Consider the following 20,262-nt stretch of genomic DNA (forward strand, 5'->3'; position numbering starts at 1 on the left):
GGCCCCACCGTCCGTCAAAACGGGGACAGTCAATCTCATCTGGAGGAGCTTGTAAATCAGGAAAAAATATTAGCAGAAAAATCCTGGAGCACAGCCTCGGGACGGCTGGCAAGGATTGCTGACACCCCCAGTTTCACTCCGGTGGCTGTGGCAGCAACTCCCATTTTTCTCTCAGACCCAGGACAAAGGCTTAGGGGTGCGAGTTTCCAAGGAGCCCCACTTCCAAGGAACCCCACCGATTTCTGCTGCTTTCTGTACCTCTTTTGGCTTAGGCTTTTTTTTTTCTTCCTAAGTCTTTCTCTGCATTTCCTTTCTCCCCCCACCTTTTTTCCCTGCTTCTTCTCCTCCCTCCCCTTCCTGTCCCTTTTTCTTCTTGTTTGAGAGCTAAGGGTTAAAGCCGCAGCTGGAATGATAAGGAATATTTGTGCGGTTTGCCTGTGCTTTAAAATGATTTCACAGAACTAACCGGTTGCTTTTCACGCCCTGCCCCCTCACCCTTACACTTCTGTTTTTCTGAAATTTTAATGAAGGGAATTTTGAAGTAAAAAGTTTTTAACAAAGCACAGATGAAGGCAGCTGTGTTGCAAAGATTGTACTTGGTGGCTCAGGTCTGACGAGCACAATACCCTGCCTTAAAAATGAAGCTCAGTAAAAACAGTGGCTGATAAACACAGGGAAAAAAATAATGAAATGAAGCTAAGATATGGTTAAAAAATGACAGGTTTTAAATCACAGAACTATGTTGCTGTAATAGTGTTATAAAACGTTTTGGTTTAATAATGTTCAATAAAGTAAATCTATGTATAAAGCTAGTGGAAACCTAACAGCAAAAAAAACAATGAAATGAAGCTAAGATATGGTTAATTGAATGCAGGCAGAGAGACAATCTGATTTTGAATCATTTGATTATTGAACAATTGGTCAAATTTACAAAAGGGAATAAGGGGTTTCCATTAAAACTTGACCATCTCTAAATGTACAAGATGGGAATTTAAGTGTAAGTGTGTAAAAGAAATTAAAGTAGTGTAAGGAATGTTAAGCAAACACGGACAGCTAGTGTTGCTTGGCTTTGTTATTAAATATTTAATTTTTTTTTAAATACCTCAATAACAAAAGAACATAATTTTGGCAGGGGCTTCTCCAAGTGCTATGCTAATACTGGCATGGTTCAAGGAAGCTTCCTCGGGCCACTGTGTCAACGGTACTTAGGCAGTTGGTCCCCATTTAATTATTAACATTGTGGGGAGCATTGCCAGCAGATCACGGGAAGTGATTATTCCCCTCTATTTGACATTGGTGAGGCCACATTTGGCATATTGTGTCCAGTGTTGGGGTCCCCATTACAAAAAGGATGTGGACAAGTTGGAGAGAGTCCAGCAGAGGGCAACAAAAAGTATTAGGGGGCTGGAGTACAAGCCTTGTGAGGAGAGGCTGAGGGAACTGGGCTTGTTTAGTCTGCAGAAGAGAAGAATGAGAAGGGATTTGATAGCAGCCTTCAGCTACCTGAAAGGGGGTTCCAGGGAGGATGGGGCTAGGCTGTTCTCAGTGGTGGCAGATGACAGAACAAGGAGCAATGATCTCAAGTTGCAGTGGGGGAGGTCTAGGTTGGATATTAGGAAAAAGTTTTTCCCTAGGAGGGTGGTGAAGCACTGGAATGGGTCACCTAGAGAGGTGTTGGAATCTCCATCCTTAAAAGCTTTTAAGCTGTGGCTTGACAAAGCCCTGGCTGGGATGGTTTAGCTGAGGTTAGTCCTGCTTTGAGCAGGGGGTTAAACTAAATGACCTCCTGAGCTCCCTTCCTACTCTAATATTTTATAATTCTATAATCCTCTGGGGCTGTACAATTAATATGGCTAATGGTTGGCTGTGGTTACACAGCCCGGGCACAGTCCCTGGGTAATTGACCACTCTCAATGTGAACCTGGGAAGGTGGGGGGGGAGGGAGCAAGTAAGAAATTTCTGCTCAGACCTCCAGGACTGGAACGTGGGTCGTACCGTGCCGCTCTGTGCACCCTGGGAACCCCAATACTCCAAAGCCCTTCGTACGTTTATCGTGAACACCCAATTCTGTATGAAGCACACAGTGTCCATGTATCCGCAGTTTCTACCCCCAATTCTGCTGCATTAGACTCATCACTATATGTCCAAGGTAAAGCTGTTCAGTATACTACTAACATGGCCAGCCAACTTCATCAAGCAATCTTCAACCTCACTGTGAAAACCCACAGGGGAGTCATCAGAGTGGGACAGCTCGCTGTAACGGCACAAACAATGGCCCACTGTCACTTGGTGCAAGCCACAGTGATCTCTTTTCTCATACACATCAACTCAGCTTCCCATGAACTAACTATCCCAGACTCACACAGAATAAAATGAACCAGGTTGGGAGGGAATGTAATATGTCTGTTTGTGAATGAAAATTCTCACAAGTTGTTGAGGGGGGCTAAGGTATCTATTTGCCCAGTTATTGCAGTGGAGGGAATGGGCTAGTGGGAACAATGAAAATCATGGGGCAGGGCAGGGGTGGTAATTCAGGGTAATAATACACTCGGTTTTGCTTGGTATTGGGAATCAATTCCACAAAAGTGGTGGGGAGTGGTGGTTAAGGGGAGGAGTTACCCAAATGCTACTCTCCAACCCCCTGGAAATAGAGTATAAAGCCTCAAAGGGCATGTGACTGCAGGAGGGAAGGATATGGTGTGTAAGGGGAGGGTGCAACATAATTTACCAGAGTAGGAAAAATGCTGCTGTGGGCAATTACAAACTCAGAAGGGGTTAATCTCCAGAAATGATGCGATGTTGTTAACTATTTGTGGGAAGGGTGAAACTCTTTACAGGAATCTGACTCAGCAGCTCATGTCCAATGTCTGGAACATGTCCTGGGGCTGCTGAACAGAGGGGGAAAATATTGCAGGGATCTGCACGGGTCTCCACTAACCACATACTGGGAACGGTTATTTTAACCCTTGGAAACCTCACCAAGAGCCTTATAACAGATTTGGTGAAAAGTGTCAAAACTATTTTATGGGGAGAGGCTTGTGATCAGGTTCAGCAAACTCTAACGGATCATTTTGTAAACCTCTGACGGGATGCCCGTCTCGGGGAATGGCCTTCTGGACTAGAGGGTACCAATGCGGCAAAGCAATTAAAAAGCTATTGACCTTTCAGAGCCATCCGGTGAACAACCCTTAGGGACTGTACTCTAGCTCAGTGCACCCTCAATATCAAAGGAGTAGCTAGAGGAAATTGGATCTGCCACCCTAGCGCAAGCAGGTTGGGGATGGTCCCAAGAGCCGGTGTGGCAGGTGCGGGTTCGAACAAACGACTCCCCGTTTCTGGTTGGGCCAGAGGTCTACTATCCACAGATGGGACTAATTTGAGCAGGACAAGGTAACACATGGGAGGGATGGTTCTGTCTCCCCAGTCCACCCCCGGGACAACTTGTTTGATTATTTCTAACAGATTAGGGTTGAAAGGGACCTCAGGAGGTCACCTAGTCCAACCCCCTGCTCAAAGTCCCGCTATTCAGCACTGGTGAATACATTTGGAGCATTCTGTCTAGTTTTCGGTCCTCCACTACAAAAAGGATGTGGACAAATTGGAGACGGTCCAGTGGAGGGGAATAAAAATTATTGGGGGGCTGGAGCACATGAGTTATGAAGGGAGGCTGAGAGAACTGGGCTTTTTAGTCTGCAGAAGAGAAGAATGAGGGGGGATTTGATAGCAGCCTTCAACTACCTGAAGAAAGGTTCCAGGGAGGATGGAGCTAGGCTGTTCTCAGTGGTGGCAGATGACAGAAAAAGGAGCAATGGACTCAAGTTGCAGTGGGGGAGGATTCAGTTGGATATTAGGAAAAAAAATTCACTAGCCAGGGTGGTGAAGCACTGGAATGGGTTACCTGGGAAGGTGGTCAAATCTCCATCCTTAGAGGTTTTTAATGCCCCGCTTGATAAATCCCAGGCTGAGATGATTTAGTTGGGGCTGGTCCTGCTTTGAGCAGGGGGTTGGAGTAGATGATCTCCTGAGTTTCCTTCCAACCCTAATATTCTATGATTCTAAACAGATAGATAAATATTAGTCATAATCAAGGATCCTAGAATCTGTTTGCTATGGAAAACCATGGAAAAATTCAGAATTAGTGTTTTTACAGAGAACAGTTTTTAGATTTTTTTTGAAGAAATAAAAATGTACATTAACTATTAACTCAATTTTACTGAAAGTACCATTGTCACTTATTCAGTACACACAACTTCGCCCTCTTGTGGCTGATTTTTGAATGTGCTTTAAATTTACATAGTTAAATTTGCTCCAATAAACGGCTTCTGATGTATAGAGGTTCCTCAATGGTGCATACTTCTTTGTGTTTTAATGCATTTCAAATTTCACTTCGGCCTCCAGACTCAAGTAACTTATGAAAAGATGCTGAAAACTTAAAAAATCACCTGTAAAGCCATGTCCTGAGCTTGGCGTGGACAAATTTGACGTTGATGGTAATGTGCTTTTCCATTCTATATGCAGCAAGGCTGTAGATTATGTTCAAAGGCAGACAATTGTAGAACACATGGAAAGCACTAATCATAAACTGAATGAAAAGAAATGAAAACAAGAAGCCACTGAGCACACTAAAGAAACAATGCACAATGATTGGATCAGTCCAACGTTTTTTCGTTTTTTTTTTATTCTAAAAATATAGACTATAGACATGGAAGTATTTGGTATATGTAAGAAATACAAATTGCAAGTCTATTCATTTTATTTTATTATGATTGATGGCACTGGTAGGCTTCGAACTTGCATTGTAAATTTTAAATATAAATTGTAAATATATCAATAAAACACTGTGTTCAACTCATACCTATATATATTGTGGCTAGGGAAACTAATGTTCAGCATTTCTTGTTAATTGTGGGAAAATGCAGATTTTTATGTTTTTTTCAGAGAATTTTGTTTCTTTGATCATGTTTCTGGTCATTATGTCTTAGGAATTTTTTTGTCTTTTCCAAGGTATTTCCCCTTAATTTTTGTATTGATAATAAAAAACAAAGACAAACAAATATGATCATTTTCATCCTTTTAAATAATCGCACAGTAATTATCCAAAACACTGCAGCTTATAATAGGGATACTGCAATATTTTTGGCTATTGCTGTTGAAGAGTATTTAGCCCTATTTTCCAATATTGTATATTTAGCTTCCCTCACCTCCTTTTCACCTTTCCCATGTTATTGATGTTGATATATACCATGACCACAGCACCTTCTGTAATCTCTGCTGGGAAGGAGACCTTTGTCAACTACAACTGGCTGAAAGTTTTCCAATATAACAATTTTCCATCAGAAAATGACCATGAATTAAAACAAGACGACAATGTGTCAATTTTGTCGTATTTTTGACAGAAAATTATCAAAATATATAATATAATATAAAAGTTGAAATGATAAAGTCAGAATAAAGGGCTTCAAAATTAAAAAATCAAATACATTGACCTGACTGAAATAAAGTGTCTGGGTAAGATTGATCAAATACAAGTTTTTTCAAAAATGAGAGACTTTTTTGAATGTTAGTTTCATGAGAAATTTCAGAATTGTGAGTTTGGAATACAGTTCCAGAGGGGTAGCCGTGTTAGTCTGGATACGGACTAACAGGTTTGCATCTGACGAAGTGGGTTGCAGCCCACTAAAGCTTATGCCTGCAGAAATTAAATTTGTTGGTCTTTAAAGTGCTACAGGACTCTTGTTGAGTTTGGAATAGAAATTCCTAGATTTGACCAGCTCTGCTATCAACTTTATAAACTACAAAGTCTACAACTATAACTCTACAAACAGATCCATTCTCCATTTCAAATTTAACATTAAGCCAGGTCAACAATATTTAGCGTTCTGTACATTTAGCTGGAACCAGATAAAAAACATGCTGCTGGACGAGTGAGTCACAATACGTATGTACTCCTGGCCTCTTTCTTGGTTACTCACAGTACAAATAGTAATAGCACTTGCACCGTAGCATACAGAGGCCCAATCAGCAACCAGTTCCCTATTGTGCTGGATGTTTGACACACAAATGGTAAAGAGGCAGCACCTGCCCTAGACAACTTCCAGGCAGGACACAACAGGTGGACAAAAAATAAAAGTTTCAGGCTCAATGGGTAAACAGAGGAAGAAATCCCCATGTCCCTCGCCTTTGCAACCCCTTCCAAATACACCAGGCACCAGCTAACAGACAATAGCTGTAAACATTGTATAAAAAAAATCGTATAAAATTTAGAATCGTATAAAACATCGTATAAAAAATAGAAAACATGTAAAATACTCCCAGCTTGTCAATCCCTCCTATTCTTTTCTTTCAGCTCCCAGATGGACCCATGTCTACATAGCTCCACCATACCCCTTGTCAGATCCATTAATTCCACTTCTTTCCTGACCCCATTTATTCCCTTCTTTCACTAGCATCTTTGCACCTTCTCCCAGGCTGCAAGGTGGCGATTTTCAAACCTGTCGGACAGTTTGGGCACCCCATGCCCATTACATTTCACTGGAAATGGTACCTAAATCCTCGAGCTGCCTTCCCTGAACCAGACCTACACAAAACATCTCTCTCCTCCTTCATTTCAGTCTTCGGAACAATGCCTTATTCTAGCATCCCTCCAATGATACTTCCAGTCCCAACGGAAGGAAAGGAAAGGAAAGGAAAGGAAAGGAAGGAAGGAAGGAAGGAAGGAAAGGACACTAGTATGCCCATGCTGCCAGCCAAACAACGCTCATTGCCCAGTTGTGTGCATTCTATCCCATCTGTCCATTGCCCGTTGTTCTCTCCCCAAGCATCTTGATTTCCCATGATCAGCTGAGTCAATAGGATCTTAGGAGCAAGGACCATGTCTTTATTCCTATTGTAAAATGCTGTGCACCCCACACAGCTCTCAGTACACAACTTAAAGAACAATGTGAGACGATATCATGACCAGTTCTCTAATAAAACCAAGAAAGTATTTCACCTACCTTGAGAAGCAAGGGCTGTCTTTTCAGTGGTTCATCAGGCTGCCCTAAATATGAGCTGAAGAACACGTCTAGGGACATGAGCCTCTGTGGATGATCTTGCTGGTCTCAACAAACAACTGAAGCCTCCCAGGGCAATGTCTGTGTTAAAAATAACCAAACAGGTTGTCCCATGGGTGGATTGGGGAGACGGAACCCTTCATTGTCTGCTCGTTCCACCTCGACGACGCGAGTGAGCAACAAGGGAGTTACTTTACAATTCTTTTATCTATAACAGTATGTAACTGTATACATTTCCAGCAACTCCACATAGACCTTGATTTGGTTACTTTGACACCTATAAAAGGAATATTAACAACTACATGATGAATACAATTACACTAGCCCCTGTTTGTTGTTTACAGGATTACCATACAGAGGTCAGGCACATCGCCTCAAAACCTATACATTTTACACTAACATTCTTTGAAGTAAAGGCATGCCAGGGGGAGAAGGAAGATAATGCTGTCTTCCCACCAAGACCTTGCACAGGAATGACGATAGACTCATCCTCTGCGCAGATGGCCAGGAAGGGAGGAGAAGAAGAGAGAGAACAGACTCTAACTAGAATTCACACCAATTAACAGAAACAAGGTTTGCCCGTGCCTTGACCCCATTCCCTGTAGCTTAGGCCTGACCATTTGTTCAGTTTTTAACTCTTTACTCTCCTACAGTCTGCCTTGAAGAACAGTGTGAATAGTGGAGCTTCACATAACCGACTAATATTTCAGCGCTCAGTTGAGTCACTTGTCCTCTGGCAGTCAGTCCGAGAGCTCTCCAGCCTAGATCAGCAAGAATCGTGCATTGCTCAAAAGAAGAAGGGTTGCAAGATCGGGTCCATAAGGGAATGGCTATATCGTAGGTGGGAGTTCCAGCTAGGACACTAAAAACAGCAGTGGGGATGTTGCAGAGACTCCAGCTGAGCCGCAGTATCCAGACCGCTGGTTTTAACTTGCGTGTGGCTAGTGCAAGTCTGCACGGGTTCATAGGGGATCACGCCCAGCTGCAGTGTAGACCTAGCCCTGTGGGTCGTCTTAAATCCACTGGGTCTTCCGTTGAGTTTTGTTTGGAAAGTGGCTTCCTCCTGACAGCCTTGCATCCAAAGTTAGTGGATATTTTGCAAAATTTGGCTTGCAAACACCAGTCACCTGCAGAATACAGCTTTTGGCAGAATCAGACCTTTAGCACAATGTCCTTGTGTTGTTACTTAGAACCCTAGTCCTCCTTTCATCTTTACCTTTATCATGTTGTGCTGCATTAGTAGCAGCATTGCCAGCAGACTGAGGGAAGTGATTATTCACTTCTATTTAGCACTAGTGAGGCCTCATTTGGAGTAGTGTGTCCAGTTTTGGGGCCCCCACTACAAAAAGGATGTGGACAAATTGGAGAAAGTCCAGAAGAGGGCAACGAAAATGATTACGGGGCTGGAGCACAAGACTTATGAGAAGAGGCTGAGGGAACTGGACTTGTTTAGTTTGCAGAAGAGAAGAGTGAGGGGGGATTTGATAGCAGCCTTTAACTACCTGAAAGGGGGGTTCCAGGGAGGATGGAGCTAGGCTGTTCTCAGTGGTGGTAGATGACAGAACTAGGAGCACAGGTCTCAAGTTGCAGTGGGGGAGGTCTAGGTTGGATATTAGGAAAAACTTTTTCCATTGGAGGGTGGTGAAGCACTGGAATGGGTTACCTAGGAAGGTGGTGGAATCTCCATCTTTAGAGGTTTTTAAGCTGCAGCTTGACAAAGCCCTGGCTTGGATGGTTTAGTTGGGATTGGCCCTGGTTTGAGCAGGGGGTTGGACTAGATACCTCCTGAGGTCCCTTCCAACCCTAATCTTCTGTGATTCTATGTGTGTTTTATTATTGGAGTCAATCGTAGAATCATAGGGTTAGACGGGACTGCAAGGATCATCTAGTCTAACCCCCTAGCAAGATGCAGGATTTGTTGTGTCTAACCCATCCAAGACAGGTGGCTATCCAGCCTCCTTTTGAAAACCTCCACTGAAGAAGCTTCCAAAACCTCCTTACGCAGCCTGTTCCATTGTCCTGTAAACAGTGATCTGCAAAATCCATAAATTAATAGATTTTAAAGGTTTAACAGATTTAAGATTTGTGGTCAACTGAGCTGAACTGTCGTATAATGTAGGGCAGCAAATCCAGCCCAGCAAATTAGGGTTGAACTTGAATGTGTCATTCAAAAAACCGTATGTTCTTTGGCTAGGCTGGGGTTTTCAGAAGATCCTACGGGATCTAACGTGCCCCATTCCCACTGAATATCAACATGATTTGGTCACCTAAGGCATTTCATTTCCAAGACTCCCAGAGGCAGAGAATGCAGCATTTCTCTCTTTCCTTGCTCAAGAAAAAGTCCCACAATAGTTCTATTGCGCCCAGTTCCATAACCGGGACTGAATGAAGGATTGAATTAAGGCAGGACCCATGGACCACCCCTTGGGCTGAAAGATTGCTCATGGACCCACGGAGCTATGGGGGTTGCCTACTCCCAGAGAGAATTGGGATCTGCAATGGGGACAAACTGGCACATCCCTGTGTCAGAGATAGCATAAGCACATTGCTGAGTTGGTGGCTCTGTGGCGGGATCGCCACCAGTGAATTTGCTTTCTGCAGCCCATTTTTTTCAGGCCCCGATTTAGCAAGGTACCTAAGCCTGTGCCTAGTTTTTAAGCATGTTCATAACCCCATGGAACTCTGGGAATTCGTTTGTGCTTAAAGTTAAGCATGTCCTCAAGGACCCTGCGGAACTGGGGTCTGCATGGCTCGGAGCAGCTACCATTTTGCTCTCTCCTGGGGCCAGTGGCAACTTCAATATATATCCAAATTGCTTTGGCAGGAGAGACCCAAGGTTCCCCCCTATCAGAATGTCCCACGGCTCCGTGGCTAGCACACTCACGAGGTGGGATAGGACTGTTTCAATCCTTTCTCCCTAACAAGCAGGGAGGTGGGGGGTGGAGAAGTAAACCTGGGCTTTCCACATCCCAGGTGAATGTGCTAACCGCTAGAAGGTGGGCACCCCAACTGTCTTCTCTAGCTGGATTTGGGGCCTGATCTGAGCAGGCCTACAGCAACTGGGCCCCATGGGGCTGATGGGAGGAGGAGAACATGTCTTCCCCCAGTCAGTGGATCGCCCTGGCAGGAGATAGGCAGCTGGACTCTTAGAACGAGGCAGCAGCGTACATGCTCAGAGGGAGGCACATAGACGCGTAGGGATCTTTTACTCTGAACACCTACAGGGTGAGGCAGCAGCCATGCTGGGGTTTTGTGAATCACGGTGAAGCCTAAAACTGGAATTCAAGTGCCAAAAGATGGGGTTGAGATGCCTAGATATCTTTGTGGATCTGCGCTACGGCCTCAGCACTGAACGAAGGCAGCAGTGGGTTCTTCAATTGCTCTTTGGGGAAGGGACCATCCTTTTGCTCTGCATTTGTGCAGTGGGCTGATCCGTGAGTGGGCCCCTGTGCACTACAGCGATAATAATAGTGTTGCCTCTTTCCAACCCGAGCAGCTCGTCATAGGTTGGGGCCCAGCTGATGGAGGCTGATGTTCGCTCTGAGGCTTTCTTGTTTATTTACTAGGGATGTACCAAGTCCTGCTTGCCCAAACACAGGAGGAGCTAGGAACAAAAGGAAGTTTTCCTCAGATCACAGCCCCAAGACTCTTTAACCCACCGACCCCAAAGATCTCTTTAGCTTTCTCCAAGGTCTCATTTTGCTCACAGGTTACTGCTTGGCTTTTTTGTCTCTGCCTCTCTCTCTCTGTCCTTGTCTGTTCTGAGTTTCTGTGTGCCCTCTCAAAGACCTGGTTACAATCCCCACTAGATCCCAGACCATATTAACTCTGAACTATCTCTTACAACTCTCTGAAACAAAGGGAGCGCTGACACATCCGTTTGAATGAGCTTTCAACTCAACCCATAACAAGTTTTCACCCAGCTCTTAGCAATGCAGTTGGAGCAGCAATAGTTTAGCACAGGTGTTGTTCTGCTGGAAGTATCTTTTCGACCGCTGTAAAATGAATCCTGGCCACTTGCTCTCATTAATAAACTCAGCAACATAAATTTTGCAAGGACTAAATACAAACATATAAAGGATTCTCTATTTTAATGCTGCTCCCCCAGGGGAGGTACTTAAGTTTAAAAAATTGCTCATAGTGAATTGCTAAAGCAATTCTCCCAAGGAAAATTACTCAAACAATTCTCTTTGGAAGAGATTTTTGCAGCAGCACTCCAGGGAGGTTCCTGTCTCCTATAAAGAGAATAGTAAGAGGGTACCACCATTTCTGGCGCTGCCTTTCCAGAATGACACAGATTCTGGCCAGTGGCTGGTCTCCTTCCAACCAAAATCCCTACCACTTGAAAGAAGACTAGATGAACTGGAGAAAGTGATGAATTGAGAAGAGAGCGTCGGAGTCTGTCTGCTTCATCACCCAAACAAGAATGACGATCCTACATTCCTGGTGCAGGAGAAAGGTAATATTTATGGCATATGAAACTAAAATAATTCCCTCCGTTTTCCAGGCTTGCACAGTGCATTGCAAACTCATAGTGAAACAGAGGGTAAAAGGTTTGAAAGTGTCTAAGTCCCATTTTCACTGGGCTTCTAAGCGAATAAGTGCTTTTGAAAAAGGGATTCAGGAGCTTTTAAAAATTTTAACCAGAATCCCACTGTATTTTTGGCTGTTCATTTGGCTCGGCAAATATATACATATATATACCAATTGAATAAGGCCAAGCTTTTCAAATGTGGCTAGCGATTCTGTAAGCTTCCTTTTTTCAATGCCAACTGGAGAAATTTTAAAAGAGCTTGATTTTCAGAAAGTGCTTAGTGTCAACCTTCTGAAAATCACTAGTTATTTGCCACCTCAGCTAAACCATTAAATTAAGAACAGCAACATTTGCTGAATAATGTTTCTGATCAAAGAGCATCCAACTAGCTCTGTTCAAAACTGTGACCCGGGCATTTGCTAGAGATGGTTGAGATGTCTTTTCCAGTTTGCTGCTCTGTGTGGCTGTTTCAGAGAATCGTGTAGCTAGGGGCTGTAGTTCGGCTGTGTGGACAGTCTTTAAAGAAGCATGGATGCCAGAAACAGGGGGAAAAATCCTACTGGATTATGATCATATTTGTCAAATAATATTTGCCAGAATTTTGGAGGGCCCAACTTGAGATACCTCAAAGGGACCTGATTTTCAGGAAGTGCTGAGAACTTATTTTACATCCAGACACAGAGGCTACGGGGTTGGTGGGTTGGTTGGTTGGTTGTAGCTCTGAATATGTGCACATGAGAGGAAGAACGCAAGAGAAGCACAGGTTAGCATGGCCTTGGGATAAAATCCAGAGAAAGAGCTGATTTTGGGCACAGGACTCAATGGAAAGGCAGACGTGGACTGCTGAGAAAGGATAGCATCCGCTGTTGTTCCTACTGGAAACAAGACCTTGTGCACATTGTCTGTAAATAAACGGGATTCCTTACAAAGATCTCTGTCTTCTATCATTGATTCCTGCCACTGTGTAGGCCAAGGGACAATGGTGTTTAAATTTCTTTCCATGATAATTGATGAAACCCTTCCAGTACCGCTTGTGAGAGGGAAGAGTGCTATTGTTTTCATTGTATTGCTAAAGATTCCCCCCTTTTGGAGTCTGATCTTATGCCCCGTGAAGGTTCTTCAGATTGTAAACTGTCCAGGGAAAGGACTTGGTTCATCGCTGTGGCTTCTACTTATTAAATAACAAAGGTGAGGCATAGAGAGGTTGAGGGACGCACTCAAGGTCACCAGGAAGTCAGAGGCAAAGGCAAAAATCAAATTCAGCTGCTTGCTACCCATAAAGAAGGAGGAGAGCCCTATCCTGGTGCTTAACACAGTGCTACTATCATCCGTTATTATCCACTCTGTCCTGAATCCGTAGGGTTCACAGAAAAGGTTGAAAAACTGGAGTCGGTTCACAATCTGCTGAAGGATCTGTTTTCTCTCTCTTTGCTGATTCAACAAAATGTATCTGTTTCATGGGAAAATATCAATGTTGTCAAATTTTTGGTGAAAAATGAGTGCGACATTTTATTTCAGTAACTTCAAAGCACTTCGATTCGACTATCATCTCAGCTCTAATAGGCTAGAGTAGAAGAGACTAGAAAGGGTAAAGTCAAAAGCGCTATCACAACAAAGCACGTCAACATTTTGAGAAGGTTCTTCCAATGTCTCCCAAATGAAACTTTTCATGTTGCTTGAGATTTCGGTTTCTCCTTCCAATTTGGGATGAAAGGCAATTTCAAGTTGCCAGGATTCCCCCAATGCTGAGTTTTGGCCAGATCACGTTGTTGAAGGAATAGAAATAAATGAAGCACAGCTTCAAGATACTTCCTCTTATTCGCAATGGGTGTGGAGGGCCAGTACTTCTGCTTTATTTTATTACACCCCAGTTGTAAGATAGAACTCAGGAGTCCTGACCTCCTGGCCCCCATTGCTTTATCCACTAGTCCCCATGTCCGGCCTTCACTGCTCTAACCACTAGACTACTTCCCGCAAGACCGCATAGCTACAGGTTTTATGGATCGTTTTTTTCATTGTCTCATGATTATCTGATGACTCTCTTTCCCCCAGACTCTCCCTATGAAGGAGACAGGCAGTGGAAACCTCACCACCATCTCCCACATCCTCCTGCTGGGATTTGGGGACCTCAAGGAACTGTGGATCCTTTTCTTTATTGGCTTCTTAGCCGTCTATATCATATCCATGGCCCTCAACCTCCTCCTGGTGGTGCTGGTGGCGCTGGACCCCCATCTCCACACCCCCATGTATTTCTTCCTCTCCAGCCTCTCCTGCCTGGAGATGATCTCCACATCCAACATCTCCCCCATGATGCTCGCTGGTCTCCAGACAGGCGCCGTGGCGATATCTCTGGGTGGCTGCCTTGTGCAGCTCTATCTCTTCGGCGCCCTGGCCACGGTGGAGTGCTTCCTGCTGGCAGCCATGTCTTACGACCGCTATCTGGCTGTGTGCCAGCCGCTCCGCTACCCTTCCCTGATGGACGGCAGGGTCTGCGGGCAGCTGGTGGTGGGGTGCTGGGTGGGCGGACTCCTGTTTATGGGGATGGTGTCACTCTTGCTCACAGCCTTGAGCTTCTGCGGCCCCCGTGAGATAGATCACTACTTCTGCGATTACCAGCCCCTCCTAGGGCTCTCCTGCACCAACACCGCCGGGGTCCAGAAGGCCACGTTCTTCCTGTCCTTCATCCCAGCCTCCCCCTTCCTCCTGACGGTTGCTTCTTATATGTGCATCGCCTGGGCCGTGCTGAGAGTCCCCTCTGCCCTGGGGAGGCACAAAACCTTCTCCACCTGCTCCTCCCACCTCACTGTGGTGACCCTGTTCTACGGGACGCTGGTGGCCGTCTACATGTCACCCAGGGCCAGCACGGGGTTGAACTCCAGCAAGGCACTCTCTCTGCTCTACACAGCCATCACCCCACTCCTTAACCCCCTGGTCTACAGCCTGAGGAACCAGGAGGTGAGCAAGGCCTACAGGAGAGTTGCCAGGATGGTCTCCTCGGGGCGGTTATGCCAATGGCTGGTCTCCAGGGTCTCACAGAATCCTAGAAGATGAGGGTTGGAAGGGACCTCAGGAGGTCGTCTAGTCCAACCCCTGCTCAAAGCATGACCAAGATATAAAGGGACGGGGGGAGAAGTGGGTTATGATGTATGATCTGTAGTGAAGCTTTGAAAAAATGAGTACAACGTGATTTGACGATGCTTTGTGAAATATTTTTATATGTGCACAGCAAAGCAATGGGGCTACAGACAAGGTTCTTCTGCGTGGTTGTTAATTACTTGCTGGAGCATTGATGGAAACAATACCTCAGGGAGAAAAAGTGTGCGTTCCGTTTTAAGAAATATCTCTATCCCGAGAATTATTTTTAATATTTGTGTGGGTTTTATGAGGTGACTCAATCAGACTTAACTCCATGTTAACACATGTTGTGTGCTCTGGTGCCTAAACTGCTAACAAATAATGAAGACACTCCCTTTGCTCCAGGGTCCATAGAGGGAACTGAGGCTAGATTGGCACATTTGCCCTAGAACGGCATTTCTCCAAGCATAGGCCTCGAAACCTTGCTGGGGGTAGGAAAAACTAGTCACAGAGGAACCAACAGTCTCCTTGGGCGTTCTCCGGAATCTCAGATTTCATTTAAGGGGGACAAAAAACCATCTGTGGCTGTTGTGGTAGAGAAAGAAACCTTCCAAATGTGATCTGAGGGGCTGATGCAGTGAGGTCTGCTTGAATTTGCAGAGGACCTGACGCAGTGGCTGTAGATGTGAACCGTCCCATTCATTTCAATGCTCCGGAGGCCATATTTGCAATGTTGGCTTTACTTCTTGGACCAAAGGGAGCAACAGCTCCCCATGCCATTCCTCAGTCCCTCCTGATCCAGCCAAGCTAGCTACCATAGTGATGGATTGGAACTGGTGTCCTAAACGAGATGTTCCTTGACACACACACACCCTGGAGCTGGCCAGTCCTCAGCTGGGGCTGCATTTCACTCGGGATCCTTGAGGTAAAAGGCCCAGTAGCCTGTTGGCCAACTTCTCTGAGGGAGCCATTCACACTGATCTGGAATTGGATCTGGATCTGGAATTGGATTGGATTGGATTGGTGAAAGTCTTCCCTATCCCATGCCTCAGATACCCTGGGTTCTAAAGCGAATCGGGGCGGGGGGAGAATATTTATCGCACTGGCCTCATTTCTATATGGCTAGGAAAGAGATTTGCCACAGATGCTGCCAATACTGTCCAGTTTTTAGGAATGCAATTTATGCAGCCAGCTGGGAATGCTCGAGTACCACCTCCCACCCCTTGCACACACACAGCCGTTAAGTAATGTTCACACAAACAAGAGCACGAGTAACTTTATTTGTGGTCATGTCTACAGCTGGATTATCCCTGAGCAAGAATCCCCTGAGCAATTTCAGGTTAAACTAGCAATTTAATGAATAAACACAAACTAAAACTACACACAGTCCTACATGATTGATAAAATACTCAGAGGCCCTGGTCCTAAATAAGGGTTTTAAACCATTTCAAAAACCACGAAGGAAGTTGGGTGGTATTTGGAGAAAAATCCAACATGGTTGTTATTTCCTTTGGGTCACAGTCCTTCTCCGTTTTCACTGTGTGATCTGTGCAGATCACTGGAGACTTAAAAATGTGGGCCCTTCTGCCATTGCCTGCTGTAGGGGATCACCTCCCAATCTCAGAGCTATATATTTAGGCTTGGAAGGCTTAGATTTTTATCCGGTAAACGTCGATTTCACTGTATATGATCACTTCAACAATAATAGAAATTCACAGGCCAGTGTGAAAAACTCTGCATGAACTAATTCGAGTTTGATTTATGGATATTCCCTTGATTATTTTGACCTATGATGTTGCCTGTTTGTGTTTTAATGATTATATAGCATTCACTTTTTAATCTCATCTACTGTTATTAAATAATTGTCTGATTCCCTGCCCCCTTGTCTGATAATTTCCTGCAACTATGAAAATTTAAATTGATAAAAATTGGGGGGGAAAATGCTTAAAAATCAACATTGATATTATCTATCAGAATGATAAAAGAATAAAAATTGAATTCTGCCAAGCCTATATATATTATGTCTGGGATTTTCAACAGAGGCTAAGGGAGTTAGGCACCCGACGTCTCCCTAAAATCTCAGGCTGCATAGATGTAACTGCAGCCCTGCAAACTCACTGAGAAACTTCTTGACCCCATGTGGCAGGAAAGTGTAACAAGAAAGGACTGATCAAACACTGGTACAACCCATCCCAGTTGAAATGTTGGTCTGCAGGGGGTGGGGGAAGGAATCGGCCCTTGTGTTCTGGCTGAATGCCCTGGCCGCGGGGCTCAGGGTTCAAATGGAGGCGTGAGGGGGATGGGGGTGCTCTGAACATGCTCCAGGGATCAATCTGCAGGCAAGATTCTCAGGGAAGAGTGAGGATCCCACGGCGGGGAGGAGTGAGATGTCTGCCTAGACTGAGGTAGGTAGGCCGGCTCCTACAGTACTTTAATGGTAGAGATCTAGCCACCTATGGCGTTAGGGGCCAACTGAGTCGGGGTTTTGAGGCTCATGGTGGTTCCTAAATGCTGGCCCTTGGCACCTGCCTCCTCTTGTGGGCCTATCCCTGAAACCCCAAATTCAGAAGCTGCGGATGCACTGAGGCCTGTTGGCTTGCATGGAGATTTGCGTTCCTAGGTCACTTTGCAGAATGGGGTGAAGCTCCCATGTCGCTTTAGGCCAGATTTTTTTAAAGGCATTTAGGCGCCAAGTGGGATTTTCAAAAGTATTGCATAGATTAACTGCTCCCAAATGGATTTAACCACCTAGACACATCGGCACGTCCCACTGATGTCCAAATACGTTTTTAGGATCAGGCCCTTGGGCACGTCTGAAAATTTTACTCCTGGTCTTTAACCTCCGCTGAGGAGAGCTGAGTGAATAATGGATTTTTTTTAAGCTCAGTGGCCCGTGTGACACGGTGACTTCTGCCAACTAGTAAAGGGTACAGGGGGTGCATAGTTTCATGGGCATCCCCTGGGTTGAATATCTGCATCGTAGCTCACCGGAGGGCAGCCTGTGAGCCGACAGCACGCTGGTTGTTGTAATCCTGGTGAAATGTGTGGATGGATAACATTTAAGGGGTTGCGTATCTACACTGAAAATGTGGTCATGGGGTAAAGCCAAGTCGCCAGGAGGGGATGTACCTCAGGAAAACTTCCTGACGGTAAGAACAGTGGAACAGATTGCCCCTGGGAAGCCGTGAAAGCTCCTTCCCTGGAGGCTTTCATCAAAAAGACTGGAAACCACCTGAGTTGGTTGGGTTTAAACCATCCAATCCTGCCTCTTGGCAGGGGTTAGACAAGGTGACCCTGACATCCTATCTAACCTTATGGGTCTATACCTCTGATGTTCTTTTCAGGCAGGAGAGAACTAGATCTTACCTCCCTGCCTGGCCATTTGTGTATTGTAGGACTCCCAGCAGAGGCCTACATCTACAGAATATGCTAGGTGCAAGTTAAGGAACTGCAAAATCTGAGAGAGAAACAGAAATAAGGGCTTATAATAAAGGCTGTATTTAGTCCTTATTGAATGACAGATGTTGAGATGCAAGAAGTTAAAACTGAGTAACTTTAAAACACAAATTGTCAACATCACGTGTCAAACTGTACCCAGTAAATATCCTTAAATCCAACTAATTCTCAAGCAGCATTTTATCTTTCTTTGCCGACCTGTACATTTCAATGATCACTGGAAATATTTTATCATCAGTGCATGTATGGGGCGAAATCAACGCTTACCGCTAAAAGTTTAATTCTTCCAAGCCTCAGTGCAGCTGATCCTTTTCTCTCTTTCTAATACCCTCAACAGAATCCTCCCAGCTTTCCCTGCTGGCTTCTGGCATCTTGATTGGTATCTATTTTCCCCAAGGCTTCCCAGGTGCATCCCTTACCCTGTGCTCCCATCTAGTGCACAGTAGATTATTTATCATTGGTGCAACATGACGCTTAGTAGCCACAACACCATTGCTGCTTCCTTCCCTTGTTCCTATCCTGCGGATGCGGTTCTATAGGTGCCCTTTTCCCTTGCGTTGCTCTCAGCTTGTGCCAATAACGCAGCAGAGACGCCCTTATTCACACAACGGCAGCAAACGTAGATGCCCCTTTTCACAGTTTGTAACTTCCACTCTCATCTAGCAGTCATTACACAGTATAACAGACTTTTCCTTTTCCTCTCTCATCTAGGGATGGTCCTAGAGTGAAATGGCCCTTTCTCCTTTCATTACCAGCTGCTAGTACCCAGTAGCCCTTGTGTAAGAGGTTCTTTCTATAGCTGGATTATTTGGCCGGAAGCCATGAGCAAGAATCATCCCTCGTGAAAACTGACTGAGCAATTTCCTAGGTTAAAGTAGCAATTTAGTGAATAAATGCAAACTAAAACTACACACAGTCCTACATGATTGATAAAATACTCAGAGGCCCTGGTCCTAAATAAGGGTTTTAAACCATTTCAAATTCCACTAAGGAAGTTGGGTGGTATTTGAAAGTGAGAAAAATCCAACATGGTTGTTATTTCCTTTGGGTCACAGTCCTTCTCCGTTTTCACTGTGTGATCTGTGCAGATCACTGGAGACTTAAAAATGTGGGCCCTTCTGCCATTGCCTGCTGTAGAAGATCACCTCCCAATCTCAGAGCTATATATTTAGACTTGGAAGGCTTAGATTTTTATCAGTAAATGTTGGTAAACATCGATTTCACTGTATATGATGAAACTGATGAAAAAAGGCTTCCCTCAACAATAATGTAAATTCACAGATCACCAGTGTGAGACAAACGCTGCTTGAGAACTCATTCAAGTTTGATTTATGGATATTCCCTTGATATTTTGACCTATGATGTTGCTTGTTTGTGTTTTAGTGGCTATATAGCATTCACTTTTTGAATCTCATCTACTGTTATTAAATAATTGTCTGATTCCCTGCCCCCTTGTCTGATAATTTCCTGCAACTATGAAAATTTAAATTGAAAAAAATTGGGGGGGAATGCTTAAAAATCAACATTGATATTATCTATCAGAATGATAAAAGAATAAAAATTGAATTCTGCCAAGCCTATATATATTATGTCTTGGATTTTCAACAGAGGCTAAGGGAGTTAGGCACCCGACATCTCCCTAAAATCTCAGGCTGCATAGATGTAATTGCAACCCTGCAAACTCACTGAGAAACTTCTTGACCCCATATGGCAGGAGAGTGTAACAAGAAAGGACTGATCAAACACTGGTACAACAAATCCCAGCTGGGATACACCACCCAGACAGCAGTTGTGCTACTGGTACAGATCAGCAGGGTGTTGCTGTTGCAGCTTTGATTCTTTGTTATACTGGTTGTCATAAAACCCCCAAAAAACTTCTCCTAAATAAATGGTCTGACTTTCAGAAGCACTGAGTGGTTTGAGTACCAGCCCGGTTCAGAGCCTATATATCTGGACAGTTCCTCTGAAAACTCCAGCTTAGCTTTTAAAATTTGGACCCAAGACACATTCCCTGATACAGACTGAAAGATTTCACAGAAAGCCCCTGATTTCTGTCACCCATTTTTTTCCTGAAGCCAGCTCTGTGAAAGTCTCTTTAGCCCCATGCTTTGAAGCCCCACGGCTTGAAGCCTCAGCAGATCAATG

The 20,262-nt window shown here is 44.5% G+C and overlaps 1 protein-coding gene across 1 annotated transcript; it reads left to right on the forward strand.

Annotated features, from left to right (window-relative positions):
* Positions 1-13,647: 13,647 nt before the first annotated feature.
* Positions 13,648-14,637, forward strand: LOC137149573 (olfactory receptor 11A1-like). The gene has a single exon (XM_067543085.1). It carries the CDS (start codon positions 13,648-13,650, stop codon positions 14,635-14,637), a length of 990 nt encoding a protein of 329 aa, XP_067399186.1.
* The last annotated feature ends 5,625 nt before the right edge of the window (positions 14,638-20,262 follow it).

Source organism: Emydura macquarii, unplaced genomic scaffold (genome assembly GCF_026122565.2).
Source record: "Emydura macquarii macquarii isolate MOO-44397 ecotype Brisbane River unplaced genomic scaffold, CSIRO-AGI_Emac_v2 contig_771, whole genome shotgun sequence".
NCBI lineage: Eukaryota > Metazoa > Chordata > Testudines > Chelidae > Emydura > Emydura macquarii.